The 17,228-nt window shown below is 36.6% G+C and overlaps 1 protein-coding gene across 1 annotated transcript in view; it reads left to right on the forward strand.

The window, feature by feature from the left end:
• The first annotated feature begins 4,514 nt into the window (after positions 1 to 4,514).
• The window catches only part of LOC149788938 (sodium-dependent proline transporter-like), a 59,146-nt gene continuing 46,432 nt past the window's right edge, over positions 4,515 to 17,228 (forward strand). Inside the window, exon 1 of the mRNA XM_089975083.1 lies at positions 4,515 to 4,645. Within this exon, the coding sequence (XP_089831209.1) occupies positions 4,625 to 4,645 (21 nt within the window). The 5' untranslated portion in view covers positions 4,515 to 4,624. The remainder of the gene's footprint in view (positions 4,646 to 17,228) is intronic.

The following is a 17,228-nucleotide window of genomic DNA, read 5'->3' on the forward strand; positions in this document are numbered from 1 at the left end:
ACACACATATATATATATATATATAAATATAAAGAAATGTAAAGAAAACGCAAATTGCTATGATAATTATAATTTTATTATATACCAAACAATTTTCAGATAAATTATTAAAATCTCAAAATATAACTGATAAAAGGAATTGCTGATGATTTCATCCTTTCTGATACAAGCTTCATCTTATGTCATGAACATAATTTCATCTTTTTAAAACAACTGATATGTACATGAATCTTTTATGAATGAAGTATGACAAGAGCAACTAAATTTAACCATTATCTCTGTTAATAACATGAGTTCTTTGATGCATGGTTGCAGCAGACTGGATTTAGTTATGGTGCAGTTTTCACATTTTGCATCAGGGAAGAACTCACCAGCTGAATAACTTGGAAAGTTTATATCCAAGGCCCGGCTGATAGTATTTGAACTGTTGCTGGTGGCAAATTGTGTGAGGCTTTGATGGGGACTTGGCATGGGAATGACATAATTATTTTGATAGTTTTTTTTAGTGGGAGTGAACAGATTGTTGGAACATGCTGAGTATTTGCTGAAGAAAATGCTTATCATTTCCATTTGTTTGTTAAGTGTATGTGATTTGGATTTTTAATGTGTCTTTTTAAAATAGGCACTCAGCATTAAGAGGTTAGTGTTAGGACTGGACAGCCTGGTGTCAGGATAATGTGACTGGGTGGGACATCATGCTACATGTCTGCTACACGATGCCACAGTACTTGACATCATTTTAAACTGCCACACTGCAGACATCGTTGCGATATGACTGAAAAATTGTTAAAGCTACATTAAAAATCTATATCAAACACACACACACACACTTGAACAGACTGCAAGCAATATATTCACATCAGCCATTCTGGATTATTGACATAGCAAGACCACCAAGCATGTGGGAGACTCCCTCACAACAATGCAGATGTAGAAAGATTACTTTCTATATGGAGAACAATTCAACAAAATCTTAAGAGAAGTTAGAACAACAGTAAAATTAGTTTTTAATGTGTGTTGAGATGAACAAAAACGGCACATGTATTACTTTCAACCCCACCACTACCCCTACTTAACTCTTGAGAACAGCCAAGACAGCTTCTAATTAGCAAAATAGTCCAATGTTCATTGGATATGGAGACAAAAGCTTTGCACATTTTTTATTTATTTATTTCATATGTTTGGTTTTTATTATGTGAGTGTTTGCCTCCCTCTGTGTGTGTGTGTGATAATAGTATTGGACAATGCTAAATCTATGAACCATGTTATTTCTTTGTAAGCCTTGCTTCACAGAAAACATGGTATTTAAATTCTCAATTTTGGGGTCATGCACACTGCCTTACTGAAAACACAATTTTTTATTCTAAAACCCACCCCCTACCAAACTCTTGGAATGTGTCAGATATGATATTCTAATAGAATTTGAACATGAATTGTATTTACCAGAACTGATCCAATTAAAAAGTTTTATATTGGGGAATGTTGGCATTGTATCTGTTTTTTTAATTAAAGGATTGTTTGCATCTTTTATAAAATTAAAATTTTCATAGTGTACATATTGACATTTCTTGGCAATAGTAACAGTTGACTACAGATATTTTCAAATGATTAATAAATACACTGATAATTTATAAATTCTAGTACATGTACTGACAACATTACACTACACTAAAATGACTGGACCAGTAAGCGTTTAGTATATGTTTAAAATGATTAAAAAAATTCACTAGTCAGACCATAATGATAATAAAATGAAAACTAAAGAACGATAATTTGACTTTTTTTTCTTCTCCAGATGTATTTAATGACACAAGGAGCATAAAGATTCAAATGAGATAAGTCTATGTTTTATGGTTTTTCTCTCATGAGTTATTTCCCTTGTTTTTAGCAACACTAATTACTGCTTGTCCAAGTGCAGCATATGACCAGTATGTAGTATGCACAGTTTATTTACCATTTTCCACGTGTTTTTTGGTTGCCACTGATTTACACTGCATTATCAGAGTATTATATGTGAAGCCAGGCCGAGGGTTAATTGTGCTGTTGGTCGGTAAACTTGGACTATTGGAGTTACGTCAGCTTTACGTCCTTAGTGGAATATAATTAATAATACAAGTTGATAAGAAACTTGACCAAGGAAACACCACTTTCGCATATTGTGTTGGGTGTGATTTACACATGGTGGGTGTAGTATAACCTGCTGAATAATGTAACACTGGTACATATACATGCCACTGACTACATTCCTATTAACTAATCATGAATACGAATGTAGTTTATCCACTTTGTGTGCATTGTACAGATCTAAGAATCTCTTACAAGAACTAACCACATGTCAGTTGGAAATGGGAAAGCTTAAACTATGCAGAGATGGTTTTAAGGATGAAATGGGCTTTCGAAAAAAATAGTTACAGTGTCACTTTATAAAATGTGTACTGCTGAGTATTAAATTAAATTATTTTTTTTATTGTATATGAATGTTATGGGTCTAATGAAATGCATGAATTTAGCCTAAAGTATTGCCCGACTGAATTGATAGGTGTTGATTGCGCATGGATTGGACTTGAAACCTCACAATTGCCCAGCAACCATATAGAAATATAGCAAACTGACGTGTGCATTTCTTGAATGGCTGAAAATTTGTTTTGCAGAGCCAGTTAGAAAAATTTGTTGGTACAAATGGTCTACAACAATAACTAAAATTAATAACTCCTGCAATTCGTTGTCATCGAAGAAAGGATCAACAATACGTTCAAGGACGTGAAGATAACATGTGATTTGTGATGTGATTTGGATTTTTAACGTAGCTTCAACAATTTTTCAGTCATATAGCTACGATGTCTGCAATGTGGCAGTTTATAGTGATGTCTAGCACTGGGGCATCATGCCGCAGACATGTAGCATGATGTCCCACCCAGTCACATTATCCTGACACCGGGCTGACCAGTCCTAACACTAACCTCTTAATGCTGAACGCCAAGCGAGGCAGCTGTTAGTACCATTTTTGTAAGTCTTTGGTATGACTCGGCCAGGGATCGAACCCACGACCTCCCGCATCCGAGGCGGACGCTCTAACCACTAGGCCACCGGAACAGTGAAGATAACATAATATTTATGCCACTGAGTTACTCGATTATTATGATCTTGTGCCACTTGTCTTCATCAGGATACTGAAGATGGTACATAATCTTCACGTGACAAGGCTTAACATTGTGTGAATACAGTTTTGGTAATAATAACCACCATTATTCAATAATAGCCCCTTTCTGTATCGCAGAAACTTTTGAAAGATCTTGTGTATACAGTGCCCAACAATTATGAGATGGCAATTTTGTTATTAGTTTCAGTATCGTTCTGCGCAATTGGAACACGTATAGAACTTGACAAGGGAGACAAAAGTACTCTTGTGACCAGTCCGGAATTATTTTGAATTTCTAGGCATGTACAAGATTTTCCCCCAAACAGTCTCAGAATAAAACTGTGTATGCTGAGATGTCACAATCTTTGTTTACATACTAAAACTATGTGCAAGAAATTTAAAATTGCAATAGCAAACCAGGTTTGTGCATTTGTTTCAATTATATATATATATATATATATATATATATATATATATATATATATATATATATATATATATATATATATATATATATTCATCATTCGACACCACCATCATTATTACTGCGTACATACACGTGAATGTTATATGTGTATTGGCGCGCGGGTTCAGTATCGGGCAATACTGCACGATTCTGACAATGTAAAGTTAACGGGAGAAAAAATGAGCATGTACTAAAAACCGATATGTCTTCAGTGAAAAGTTGAGTTATTTCTTCCCGCACCTGAAATGTAATCTAATATATAAAATTCTACAAACTAAATAAGCAATTACTTCATTTTCGAGATAAAATTAGCAATAATGCATCTTTCAGTGTTTGTAAAATTTCAAACTTATTATCAAAATGCATCGCTCCAAAAATAAAAAAATAAAAAATCCCCCAATAATCAGTTAAATTATACAATATTTTTTATATCATTTACAAATAAAACCGTGTTTACATCTTCCTGTCAATGACCAAAACGCTGAAGCAAGTTACTTTACAACGTATGTGCCATACGAAAAGGCCTTTTTTGAACTAAAACTACTGAAATCCCCGTGGTTTCCAAGGGTTCCTAGCTGTTAAGTATGCTAATTTGCATAATGAAAGGGAAGGGGTGATTTCTGCTGTGCCAGAGCAGGAGTTTCCTATCTGTTAGTACCAGGTTATAATGTCTCTGTAATTGTTTAAGTTTCAGTGCATTCTTTACAAGTGGAAATCGATCTCGGTTTCCAAACACCAGAAGTAATTAGCGTGCTAATACAATTTGAACGTGCACAAAAAATTTGTGATTCAGAAGTGACGCCCACTCTGTCAGACGTCACATTTCGCTTGAACACCCAGATGGTATCTGCGTTTCATTGCATTACCTGCGGAATATATCGGTGATTTCCAAATGATCACGTGGTGCAAATAAACATTTTGCCGGTTAAGTGTATATAATTTTTAACTGAAGAAAATTACAACCACACGGATGTACCCAAACTTACAAACACTAGGAAAACAGAGATTCTAACATTAGTATGGATGGATTAAAAGGAGGGGTAAGTTTATGTAGACCCATTTAGATCAGACTGTAACCTCAAAAATAATGCAAAAAGTGTGCTCAGCTGATGAATAGTTGGTAAGCGTCTACCTGATCACGCAAGTACATCTAAAAGTAATGTGGGTCAGCTTACCTGTTCAAAATGCACATGTACTTTTACGCTTTGTGTAAACGAATCTGTGCAATGACAACTAAATTTAGCTAATAGTCAATCTCGAAAGTAACGTAATATAATTATTTATTATAAATAAATAATTACTATAAATAATGCCACTACCAAGGATATATAGCATTGATCAAACAACAGCATACTCCTCTCTCTCTCTCTCTCTCTCTCTCTCTCTCTCAGCAGTATGGACAGATCAGGGTTTTCGGGAATGAGATCAGCTCGTGTTCTCAAAAAATTATATTGAGTTTGTGTAGGTATATAAGATTTAAAAAAAAGAAAAGAAAAGAAAACAAAAACCTTGTAATACGGAATGAAAAAAACATACTGAGACTGTCAACCATATACCAGCAGTATGTAAAGTTTACTTGTAGTAACGAGTTGCGATTTAAGAAAATGGAGTTTCGAATGAAGAAGTCCTAGTTCAGAACAGCTAGCATCTAACCCAGAAAAGCCAGTATCGAGTTTAGAAAAGAGGGCTATGGAATCTAGAAAAGCGAGTTTCGAGGTTTACAAAATCTAGTATCGACTTATTGAACAGTAATAAGATTTTAAATGACAAAAATATTGAAAGAAGTTAAAATTTCCATTGTCGATCCCTTTCTCCGGTCCAGTTTCTTAAGAATTGTAAGATATTTGTGTCATGGGGGATGGCGTAGGTAGTTTAAGTTACGAAACTAAGTTCATCCCTATGTTGACACTAGTTTCAGTAATTTCTTTGATGAAATGTTGGCTATAATTGATGACAGACGGCTAGTAGTATTATCATTGTACTTTGTGGAGTCAATGCGTCTTCTTCAGTTGTACGAGGTGAAGGTGTGGATAGATGGGCTAAATTCCTTTTACTTCTAATCTTTCCGACTCAGAGACTATCTTCATTGAAAAAGCAATTAGTCATTTTATTCCTTGTCTAATTATTACTTTGTTTCCTAATCCACATTTTTGTTTTATCAATACTTTCCCATGCAGAAATAGCCCAGTGTTCATATAAGTCAGTAACTTTTTTCATGCTGGTTTCCTTCTCAGAGAGGAAATATATGTGTGTGCTGGTATCACACTTTTGTCTTTATGGATGGATTGATTGATGGAAAAGTACGCTTTAATACATGTACAAAATATCTCATTTAGATGCTCTTATATATATATATATATATATATATATATATATATATATACGTGTATGTCATTAGATATACCCACTTTGAAGTCGCTGATATGCTTCGACTGCAGAAGCTAACGAAATATACCAGTTTACTTTTATGACAGCGATAGAATCATCATTATCATAGTGTACGAGCGTACAGTCTTCCAAAAACGGAAGTCCGTGAGTTGTACGGTGAGACATTGTCTAATCGGTCCACAGTTTCCCTCCTGACCGTTCTGAAAATATACCATTTTCTATTAACCGTTCTTTCCGGCCTCTTTGAGGTTTTGAGGTGAGGCTGACTAGAATACAGTATTAATTTATCATGCTTCTTTTGCCTAGAGTTGTACCTATTGTATCATTGCCTAGAGTTGTAAATATTGTATCATTACATAAAGTTGTACCTATTGTATCATTGTCTAGAGTTGTACCTATTGGATGCCATCGGTCGAAATTGTTCTGGTCTTAACCATTTTTTATGGGCGTCCGCAGATTGAGGCGGAGAGGGGACATTTGTTCCGCCTACTTGGATTTCGTCTCTAAACATGTTTTGCCACCCCACCCCTCAACCCGCCCTCCGAAAATAATTCTTCAGGCGCCTCTGCCATTTTCGTTTATTTTCAGCGCAGTGAATTGAGCACAGATACTATCATAGCCATTTAATTAAACTAAATCATTTCACACCAAAGCTGAAAAATCATTTTTCTGCCTGCCGTTGTTGTGCCCAATATAATGTATATGCCAGAAACGAGGCCATTTTCTGGGAGCACTGTCATTGTCAGGACTGCACCCCTAATTGAATGAGTACATAATCAGTAATTGGTTTCTTGTGTAAATCAGACTCTCAGTGTAAGCACAAACATAGAGTTCAAATCCTGTTAAAATCTCGTTATGATAACTTGCTTTTTTTTTATTAAAAAAATGATCTTTTCAAACTCTACACAGGATTGAAAGAAGTGTAAACATTGGAATTGGTTTTTACTCGTTACATTCTTTGCAAAAGACAAATGTATGTTCTGAACTTATAGTTACTATTATGGGCTAACTAGCATATTATAAAATACAAACATACAATTAGGAGTACAGTACTAAGGATAACAGTGCTTTGAGAAAATGACCTCGTTTCTGCCATTTACCTTAAGAGATGATTGTTTGAAATTTTCAAAAATTGCAGATCATGGAGGTGACCATTTGGAAAAGTAACGTCATTACGTTACAGAGCTAATGTTTTGACTGTTCACGTTAAGCTTATCCTATGGAACTGACTGGATAAAATATTGTCTCGTATACAAGTTATTTATTAATGCATTTGGATGCATTTTTGATATCTAATATGGCGGAAATGATGGCTTCAAGAATATTCTGTAACTGATTTATACATTATTTTTTGTGTGTACATGCTTTTAAAATAGCAAAGTTTGATAAAAGTCTACACTGCGCGTTAATCAATTAGGCCCTGACCATACTGCACTGGCCACAAGGACCTGAAGGTCGTTTTTTTTGCTGTGACTCGGTCAATTATTACTTCATATGCCTTTAGAATAATTTGATGAATGGTCGCTGTGCGATGTTTTTTACTCGTTACATTCTTTGCAAAAGACAAATTTATGTTCTGAACTTATGGTTACTATTATGGGCTAACTAGCATATTATTTTGGTGCTTTTTAGACAGCGTAAAAGAATACAAATTAGCTCTTCCTCCAATATGATATTGTAACTTAGTAGGCGTAGGTCGTGTTCAAACGCATTATAAATTATACAGTCGATTAACTGTATTTGCAATAAAGGCAAAATGAAAGAACGTCATCCCTTATCTTGTTAAGAAGGCTGTAATGTCCCTGCAATCACAGAGTCTGGAAAGGGTATACACAGGTCTATCCACGAAATACCCTATGAAACATTGAACTCAGTGCCAGCCTAAGGCCGATTGGACCGATTTGGCCCAATCGGGTCCCGCGCGTTAGCAATTGTTAAACATATATCTATAGAGAGACAGTAACTTTAAAGCGATGGCAGAACATTTTAAGTTCACCGCGCGTAAATCAAGGGGTCCCCGACAAAATGAGCCAAATTGGGCCCAGCGTTTGCTACTCCCGATGCTGTGTGGACTAATCAATGTGTGATATTAACTGTTTAAAAATATTATGATAGGTGATTTCTTTGTTTTTATTTGAGAATTAAATTTGTTTTACGTTATTTTAGACCTTAACACTTATCATTAGCAAATGACTACATAAAGCGTCATGATGGAATTATAAACAGTGAAAAGGAGACGATAAAAATAGCACATTTAGAGGTTTTGAACGAACGTCTTTCTTTGTCAGAGATAAAAAGTCGGGTTGTAGAAGACAGGGAATTCAAACTTCAACATCTTTAAAGAACAACCAGTCAGAAAATAATATTATATGCTACGAAAGTCAAAACGATCTAGATGATCATGAGTTGTCTGAAAGTCTCCTGAATTTTTCCTCTCAAGGAAGGTCAAACCACCGTTCTGCTCCAGGAACTGAATACCTTGATGCCAAGTGTTCTTGAAAATGTATAGGCTATGAATCACCAGGACTATAATCAGAATGGAGGACTTAGTTAATGCTGCGAAAACTAATAGTACTACGAATCTGGATGATACAAGACACAAGTTTCTTCGTTTTAAAGATCTAAAATTTAGGCAATGTGATGCCCTTCTGAGCATAATCCGTTCTGAATAGGAACATGTTTCATCATCATGTTTTAGCCAGTTGTTCGTTAAGTTGACTTCTTAATTTCATTTAAGCTGTGTTCCATGTTTCAACGTTGTATCATCAACAATTTCACAGATTATACTGATTCTGCGTTCTTCGCGAAGAGCTACAATGACTCACTCCATTAGCCCGGTATCGCAAAAGTGTGATATTCAGAGTACGGTGGCGTGGTAACCCGCTTGCAAAAATCTCCAAATAAAGTACTTCTCCAAACCCCGGTCGGTTAGCGGGCCATACCTGGGCATGCTTCGATGTGTATGTCAAGTACTGTCTTTAGATTAACTTAGATTAACTTATCTTCGTTGAAAATTACAACTAAAGTAACGGCTCCATATTAACATCACCATGATACTAGTACTTGAGTATATGTAAAGAACTTTCAGTTAGGCCTTTCAGTGAAACAGGCTGGCAATATAATTTTTTTAGGGCGTTTTGTAAGAAAAGTAACACTGAAATTAAGATGTAAAAGTTGAATGTATCATACAAATGATATAAATCATCGTCAGCATTACTCCGTACAGAAATACAAGTGGGCGGACAGTTATAAAATACAAACATACAATTAGGAGTACAGTACTAACGATAACAGTGCTTTGAGAAAATGACCTCGTTTCTGACATGCACCTCATACTATGAAGCTCAGGGACACGAATGTGACAGGAAAATTATTTTTCAGCATTGATATATAAGAGTTAGTTTAGTTAAGGTGCTAGGCTAGAATTCATGCTCAATTCAGTAGGCTAAACATAACAACATAAACGAAAATGGCCGCAAATGTCTGTACCAATTTTGCACGATAGCATCATGATCTAAGTTTCCTATAATCTAGTCAGATTTACATCAAAACTTTGAAAAGGCTGGAATGAAAGGTAAAAATTGGAGAAAATGGTCAATTTCCAAAACCCGTCAGGAGGAAAACTGCAAACCTATTAGACGATGCATCAACGTACAGCACAGAGCTTCCGTTTTGGATGTCTGTACGTTGGTACATCGTGATAATGATACTATTTTTTTTTTCATACTTTTATTGAAAACTCACAGCACTACTAACAAAACAAGTGATATAGTCCCAGATCTCAAAACATTGCCGTGATATACGAAGTGTCAGAACTGCTAACAAAGCTAACAGCTAGAGTCCCATGTCTCAAAAGACATATCAGTGATATACAAAACTCTCAGAACGGCTAACAAAACGGATTGCATAGTGTACGTCTCAAAACATTTGCTCGTGATATTCAACCTGCATTGCTGCTGACAAAACGAATATCATATTCATAGGTCATAAAACACAGACCCGTGATAAACAAAATTGTAAGAACTGTTGACAAAACGAATGACAGAGTCACAGGTCTCAAAAGACATAGGCGTGATATACAAAAATCACAGAATGACAAAACGAAGTGTACAGTGTAGGTCTCAAAACACATATCCGTGATAACCAAATTTTCAACACTGCTCACAAGAAGAATGGTATAGTCACAGGCTTTTAAAGACAGGGAATTTTGTACACGGATAAAATAGTAAAGGATGGGGATACCTTTTTAAATGTATCGTTTAACGGTACCTCAGCACGGTAGTGGCAATATGGTATATTTTAAATAAACAGAACTCGAATTCTAAAGACAGTAAGATGAAGGAAACTGTGCTTTACAAATTTTAGCCTAAGACGTAAAATAATAATCTTATTTAATGAGCTAGTCACTGAAAAGCGCTGAGAAACTCGTGTTTATATATTCTCTCGTGTATAAATATTCTCTTCTTCATATGATTTCATTTATTCAGGTTTCTATAAGTTCATATTCTCCTTGATGCTCACCTTTTTTGATACTCGCTTTTCTTAACTCGATACTCACTTTTCTTGATTCGATAGTCGCTTTTCTGTAGTCAGTATTGGCCGTATATGACTTGATACTAACTTTACTCGCATCAGCACTCACTTTATTTCAGCCGCATACCTGCTACATGTACTACAAAACTTAAACCTCAGCAAAAGATGTGTGTATGTATCTTTCTAAAACGGAGAGAGAGAGAGAGAGAGAGAGAGAGAGAGAGAGAGAGATGGGGGAGGGAGGAAACAGACCAATGCTTTATGGCAACAAAAAAAAATCAAAAGCATATACAAAACTTTATAACTAATTAAAAAGCCGAAGTCTGACGTTCGAAGCCAACCTAAAGAATGAATCAACGATAACTATCCCTCTCCAGCTCGCAAGGCAGTATGTAAGAAAGGCAAAGAGACTCGCATTAGAAGTAGGTCCTTTGGAAAAGTCATAAAATATGCAAGAATATGCAGACACATGTATTTCTTTTTTAACGTAATGCTTACCCACTTTGGTGGCCTAAGTGGTTAAAGCGGTCACCTCGGATTTGGAGGTCGCGGGTTCCAACCCGTCTGAGTCATACCAAAGACTTATAAAAATGGTCCTAACAGTTGCCTCACTTAGCGCTCAGCATTAAGAGGTTAGTGTTAGGACTGGTCGGCCTGGTGTTAGGATAATATGATTGGGTGGGACATCATGCTACATGTCTGCGGCATGACGCCCCAGTGCTAGACTTCACTAGAATGTGTTTTGGTGATTTTATCAACATAATAACATTGTATCACGGACGCCATATAACGAGCGTTTTACTGTGATTAACTTCCGGCTGCTACGGGTAAGCACAGGTATTACTCAACATGAGTCATAGCACTTACCTACGAGAATGTGTCATAGTTCCCCAGTTGTCCATACCATGTACATTTTATCAACAATACGTGATAGGATTGGATCTCAAGTTACATTTAGCCTATCGGCCATTAAAAAAACATACACATTTACATGTACTTTTAAGCTTTCTACAGAAACTAAAGGTAGCACACTTGACACATATAGTATAACAAAATTATCGCATGTAACAATTTTCAATAAGTATGATTGATTTATGCTTACAATGTATATAAACACATCCAAATGAATATGTATATATATATATATATATATATATATATATATATATATATATATATATATATATATATATAGAGAGAGAGAGAGAGAGAGAGAGAGAGAGAGAGAGATTAATGTGTGACCTATACAATAAATTAGAATTTGTTTGCTCAAGTACAGGTGCATGATTAAATACAAGTTATTTCTGGAAGAGTTACAAAAAACAGCAATATATAAAAGCATTATTGAGAATGCTTTTCACAATGCAAACATTATATGTGAAATACGATAAATAGTACTGCAGTATTAAACAATGAAATAAAGTAACAAAGAAAGGAATAACACAATAAATAAATAAATAAATAAAATCATATATTTTGTATAATGTTAAGTAGTATTAGTTAATGTTTACTTTCACAACACAAAACGAACACTTGACCACATTAATCAACAATGCAAAAATGCAGATAAAGCATGAAGGTCCGTCCCAAAAATTATGACGTCACCCAGTACAATAAATTTATGTCGTACATATAGCATGCATAGAAACCAGCAGCTTTTACAAAGTAATTATCAGATAGTATAAATAGAAACTAGCACAGCTTGCAAAGTAATTAAAAGATAGTATGCACAGAAACCAGCAGGTTTTACAAAGTAATTATCAGATAGTATGAATAGAAACTAGCACATCTTGTAAAGGAATGATCAGATAGTATGAATAGAAACCAGCAGCAGTAGTTAAGTGGGGTACATTAGCGACAATGGGAATTAGCATTACAGAGACCCCTGGGTCAGATTAGCGACAAGGGAAATTTAACATGGTGAAAAATCGTGGGTCAGATTAGCGACAAGGGAAATTAACATGGAGAAAAATCGTGGGTCACTCTAGCGACAAAGGGAATTTAACATGGAACTATAGTGTGGGTCTGTCTAGCGACAAGGGGAAATTAACATGGGGAATAGAGTTTGGGCTTTTGGGATTTTTTAAAAAATTTTTTAAATTTAAATTTAAATTTAAATTTAAATTTTAAAAAAGGGTAGGCAATGGAAAGGCTATCTCTTTTCGAGAAATATGGCTGGCCCTGAAAAGGGCCTTTGGGTTTTCTTCTTCTTCTGCTTCTAATTTCTTCTTTTTCTCCACCAAGTTCTTATTTTATCTCCAACACTCTTTCTCTTCTTCTCTTTCTTTTTCTCCTGCTCTTCTTTCTTCTTCTTCTCTTCCTCCTCTTCTTTCTTCCTCTTCTCATTTTCTTCTTCTTTTTCAATCTTTTCGTTCCATTTGCTTATTCTTATTCTTTCCTCTTCATCCTCCTTCTCCTCCTTTATCTCTTTCATGACACCACTAATCTTGTCCTTTACCTTTTTTAAGTTATTAATTTCCATCTTTACACGATGGGGACTATAGGAATAATGGTCTTCAACCAGTCTTATTAACATCTGCTCCATCATTCCTAAGTTGTCTAAAACGTCTTGTAATGTTTGTATTTTGTCCATTTGGTTAGAAGCCATCTTCTTTTTTTATTCTTTGCAGAATGGTTTGAACGACGAATACTGTGGGTTCTTATACTTAAAGCGCGTACGTGAAGGAAAACATCCCCCTAAAACGTAAAATTGATCTTACCTAGATCATGACCAAACAACGCGCGAACGTGAAGGAAAACATCCCCCTACTTTTTCATTTCATATAATAAAACCCAAACTATACTTTCTCATTTCATATAATAAAAACCCAAACTATACTCTCCACATACGCTAAGAAACAATAAACAAAATCCATAATCTACTATCCACACAATCTTACGTGAGCGCTTACAAAACCCAAACTATACTCTTCACATACGCTAAGAACAATAAACAAATCCATAATCTACTATTCACACAATCGTACGTGAGCGGGTACAAACACAAACACACAAACACAAACACACAAACACAAACACACAAACACATACGCTAAGAAACAATAAACAAATCCATAATCTACTATCCACACAATCGTACGTGAGCGGGTACAAACACAAACACACAAACACAAACACATACGCTAAGAAACAATAAACAAATCCATAATCTACTATTCACACAATCGTACGTGAGCGGGTACAAACACAAACACACAAACACAAACACATACGCTAAGAAACAATAAACAAATCCATAATCTACTATCCACACAATCGTACGTGAGCGGGTACAAACACAAACACACAAACACAAACACACAAACACATACCCTCACACTATCTTAAAAAAGAGTTAGTGTTTATATTCACACTACTCTACCTACACATTGGCAAATTGATGGTTATTTCTTTTCTAGAGTATTGGGTAGCCCTGAAAAGGGCTGTTTTTTTGGAACTTCATGGACACCTGGTTAATGGTGGCACCTTCCAGGCCTGGCGCCACATACACATCTTATCCCCCAGTTACTTTTTACTTTTTTGGGGGAGAGAGCAGAGGCAGGATATGTCGCTTCAGAATCCCAATTTTCGCTCTCTGGGATTCTGAAATTTATTCTTCTTCTCTTCTTTTCCTTCTCCTCCTCCTCTTCTTTGTTTCTTCTCTCCTCCTCTTTGTATCTTCTTTCCTCTTCTTCTTTATATCTTCTCTCCTCCTCTTCTTTTTTTTTTCTTTCCTCCTCCTCTCTTATCCTTCCCTCCTCCACAATGGCTTCCGCGGCCAGTTCATTCAACAGGCGCCTGGCATATTCCAGATGCACATGAAGTTCCAACAGTTTAGACAGTCTCGTGTTCATTTTTGGTGTTGATCAATCAACAAGGGTAGCTAGACTGCGCAGCGAGTTTCAATTTATAGTGAAAGCGCGGACGTGAAGGAAAACATCCCCCTAACAAAAACATAAACTTGATGTTACCTACATCATGACCAAAAACAACAACGCGCGGACCTAAAAGAAACACTCACTCACTTTTTTATGCTACCCATCACTATTTTAAAATTTTTTATAAATCACTTCATTAGACTATCCACATACGCAAAGCAATCCAATCTAACTCCAAATATACACCTCAAACACCAAAAAAAACATGATTTTAATCTACTATTCATACCAACTTACTTAAGCACTTACTAACACACAAACACATACCCTCACATTTTTAAAAAAAGAGTTAGTGTTTATTTTCACACTACTCTACCTACACACATTGGCAAATCGATCGTTATTTCTTTTCTAGAGTATTGGGGTAGCCCTGAAAAGGGCTGTTTTTTTGTTTGCTATGGCATTCTTTTTTTAGTTTCTAAGAATGCGATGTCCTCTGAGGATAGACTTTCTGGCGATAGGTCTGCTTCTTCGGAAAGAAAAGAAGAACTCTTTGGTGTCGATACGGCAATCGACAAAGCCTCTGTCAGGTTCAGGTTGCTGCTGCTGCTGCTCTTGTTGTTGTTGTTGATGCTGTCTCTGAAGTCTGTACTTCTCTGTCCATTCTTCTTTTTCCCTGTTCATTTCTTCTCTGAAGAGCTCTTCTATCAGGTCTTCAGTGATTTTTAACATTCTCACATTCTCTATTTCTTCTGGCTTCGGTATCAGACTGTGTCTGACCCTATGCAAATTCACGTAGGCTTCGTTGAGTTTAGCTAGTTTGGAGCACATCTTCTTAGGAGGATGAGTCGACAATGGATGGTTAGACTGGAAACAACCCGGTTCTTAAAGTTAAAGCGCGGACGTGAAGGAAAACATCCCCCACACGGTTTTTGAGTCGCAACGTTTAGTGAGTGTCATGAGAGGGATAGTAAGAAATGAAAGAGCATCAATCCAACATTCTTATAGCTAAACAAAAGACAAAGGCATTTTTTTCAAAACACAACATTTTTTATTCAAAAATCACTTAACACTAAACAACAACTCTAACATTTTTAACAATAATCCAACAATAAAACATCAAACAATTTTTTCAAAACACAACATTTTTTATTCAAAAATCACTTAACACTAAACAACAACAACTCTAACATTTTTTAACAATAATCCAACACTAAAAGTTTCTCCACTAGGTAAAGAGGGATAACAGTCTTCCATGGTTTCTAGTAATCTAGGATGACTTCTCTCAAACTGTTGATTTCTATGGTATTATCGAATTCTGCATACAGGATGACGTTCACCGTTTCATCAGGGTCTCGGTCTTTAAACTGAATTTCCACACGAATCTGGCCGGATTTTATAGGGTGGAAATGTCCCTCGTCGCTGCCTTGGTCTGGAGTGAAATCGAAAGCCCACAAAGCGTAGCCTCCTGCATAATCCTCGTACGTAATACCGTGACTGGTATTGGTTCCTAACTGTCCGGTGGCTTCGTACAGGGACAAGTACGATCTCAAGTAATTCTTCTTGGTAAAGTCAGGTTCGAAAGGTCGGGTACACAAGGTCTTGCCATCGCGACTGACTTCGATTTTGGACACGCCAAAGTGTTGAAAGTAGAAAGGATTTTTTTCGGCAGCTCCGTTGAAGGCTGTATTCTCGACGATACCAACGATCAAACGTTTGGGTAACTGTCCTTGGAACAGATGATCTTCGATCATGGATCGCTGTCCCTTGGGAATGGTGAAGGTTTTCACTTCCACGCGTCGTATGGGATACTTGGCGGTCGTTCTACTCAACGTCTGACTGATGTCGTTTCCCACTTTAGGTAACACTTCCACACGGCGTACGTAGAGTCTGGCTTCTAGGATTTTGGTTTTGTAACCGTCACTATCAGCCATCAAATGGAAAGCGGCACTGCTACGATTCAGTCTCAGGCGGACATCCACCCCGTTCAGCAAATACTTTTCTTGCAACCACATGTCCAAATGCAAACGATCCATCAGTTCTAAACTTGTGTCGGCTCCCGTGATTCTCTTTCTTCGTTCTACAAATCCATCATTGTTGTCTTTCTTTTCATCAGTTTCCAATATTTCAAACTTGGTAGGTTCGTCAGCTTCCCATACCACACAGGCATTGAGATGAGTGTTCTTGGCATCTATTCCGTACGTCAAGAGATTTTCCAGGTAGGCACGATAAGGGTAAGTATCCATGCTGCTACTGACCAATTTGTTATTCAAGTACAAGTCCACTCCACTGAACAAGGAATGCATGAAATTGTTGACGGGAGCTACTGCTTCATCGTCTATAGCACCTCCAGTCTTATCTAGAATTTTGACTTTCAGGTACAAGTAACTGCTATTCAGATCGATGTAATCTTCGGGCTGTCCTTTGATTTCAAACTCGATGGGGGCGGAATCGGTCAGTGAGGAGACGGGGTGAAATTCCACCCACTGGGATTCTTGCATGGTCATCATGGTAGGGGGCATGGCAAACAGATCCAGTTCCGTCTTGGAACAAGCGCAAGATTCTCGGTGCATCATTTTTTTTTTGTCTCTTTTCTCAATAATCGAAAACGTCTAAGTCTCGAACGGTTCTTCTTTTCTTGGCCTTTCTCGCTTGAAGTCTGGTGAAAGGGTGTTTTCTTCGTCGTCTCTTTCTGCCTTGTCCTTGCTGAATGCCTGACTCGTTAGCGTGCAGGGCATTTATAGGTGTTTCTCGTTGGCCTAAAATGTCTTTGCCCGTTTGCAGCAAGACATTTTTGCCTGCCCTCATGAAGGCTTCTTTAGGG

The sequence above is a fragment of the Sinohyriopsis cumingii genome, chromosome 11 (assembly GCF_028554795.1).
Source record: "Sinohyriopsis cumingii isolate HCF-2022 chromosome 11, ASM2855479v2, whole genome shotgun sequence".
Lineage (NCBI taxonomy): Eukaryota > Metazoa > Mollusca > Bivalvia > Unionida > Unionidae > Sinohyriopsis > Sinohyriopsis cumingii.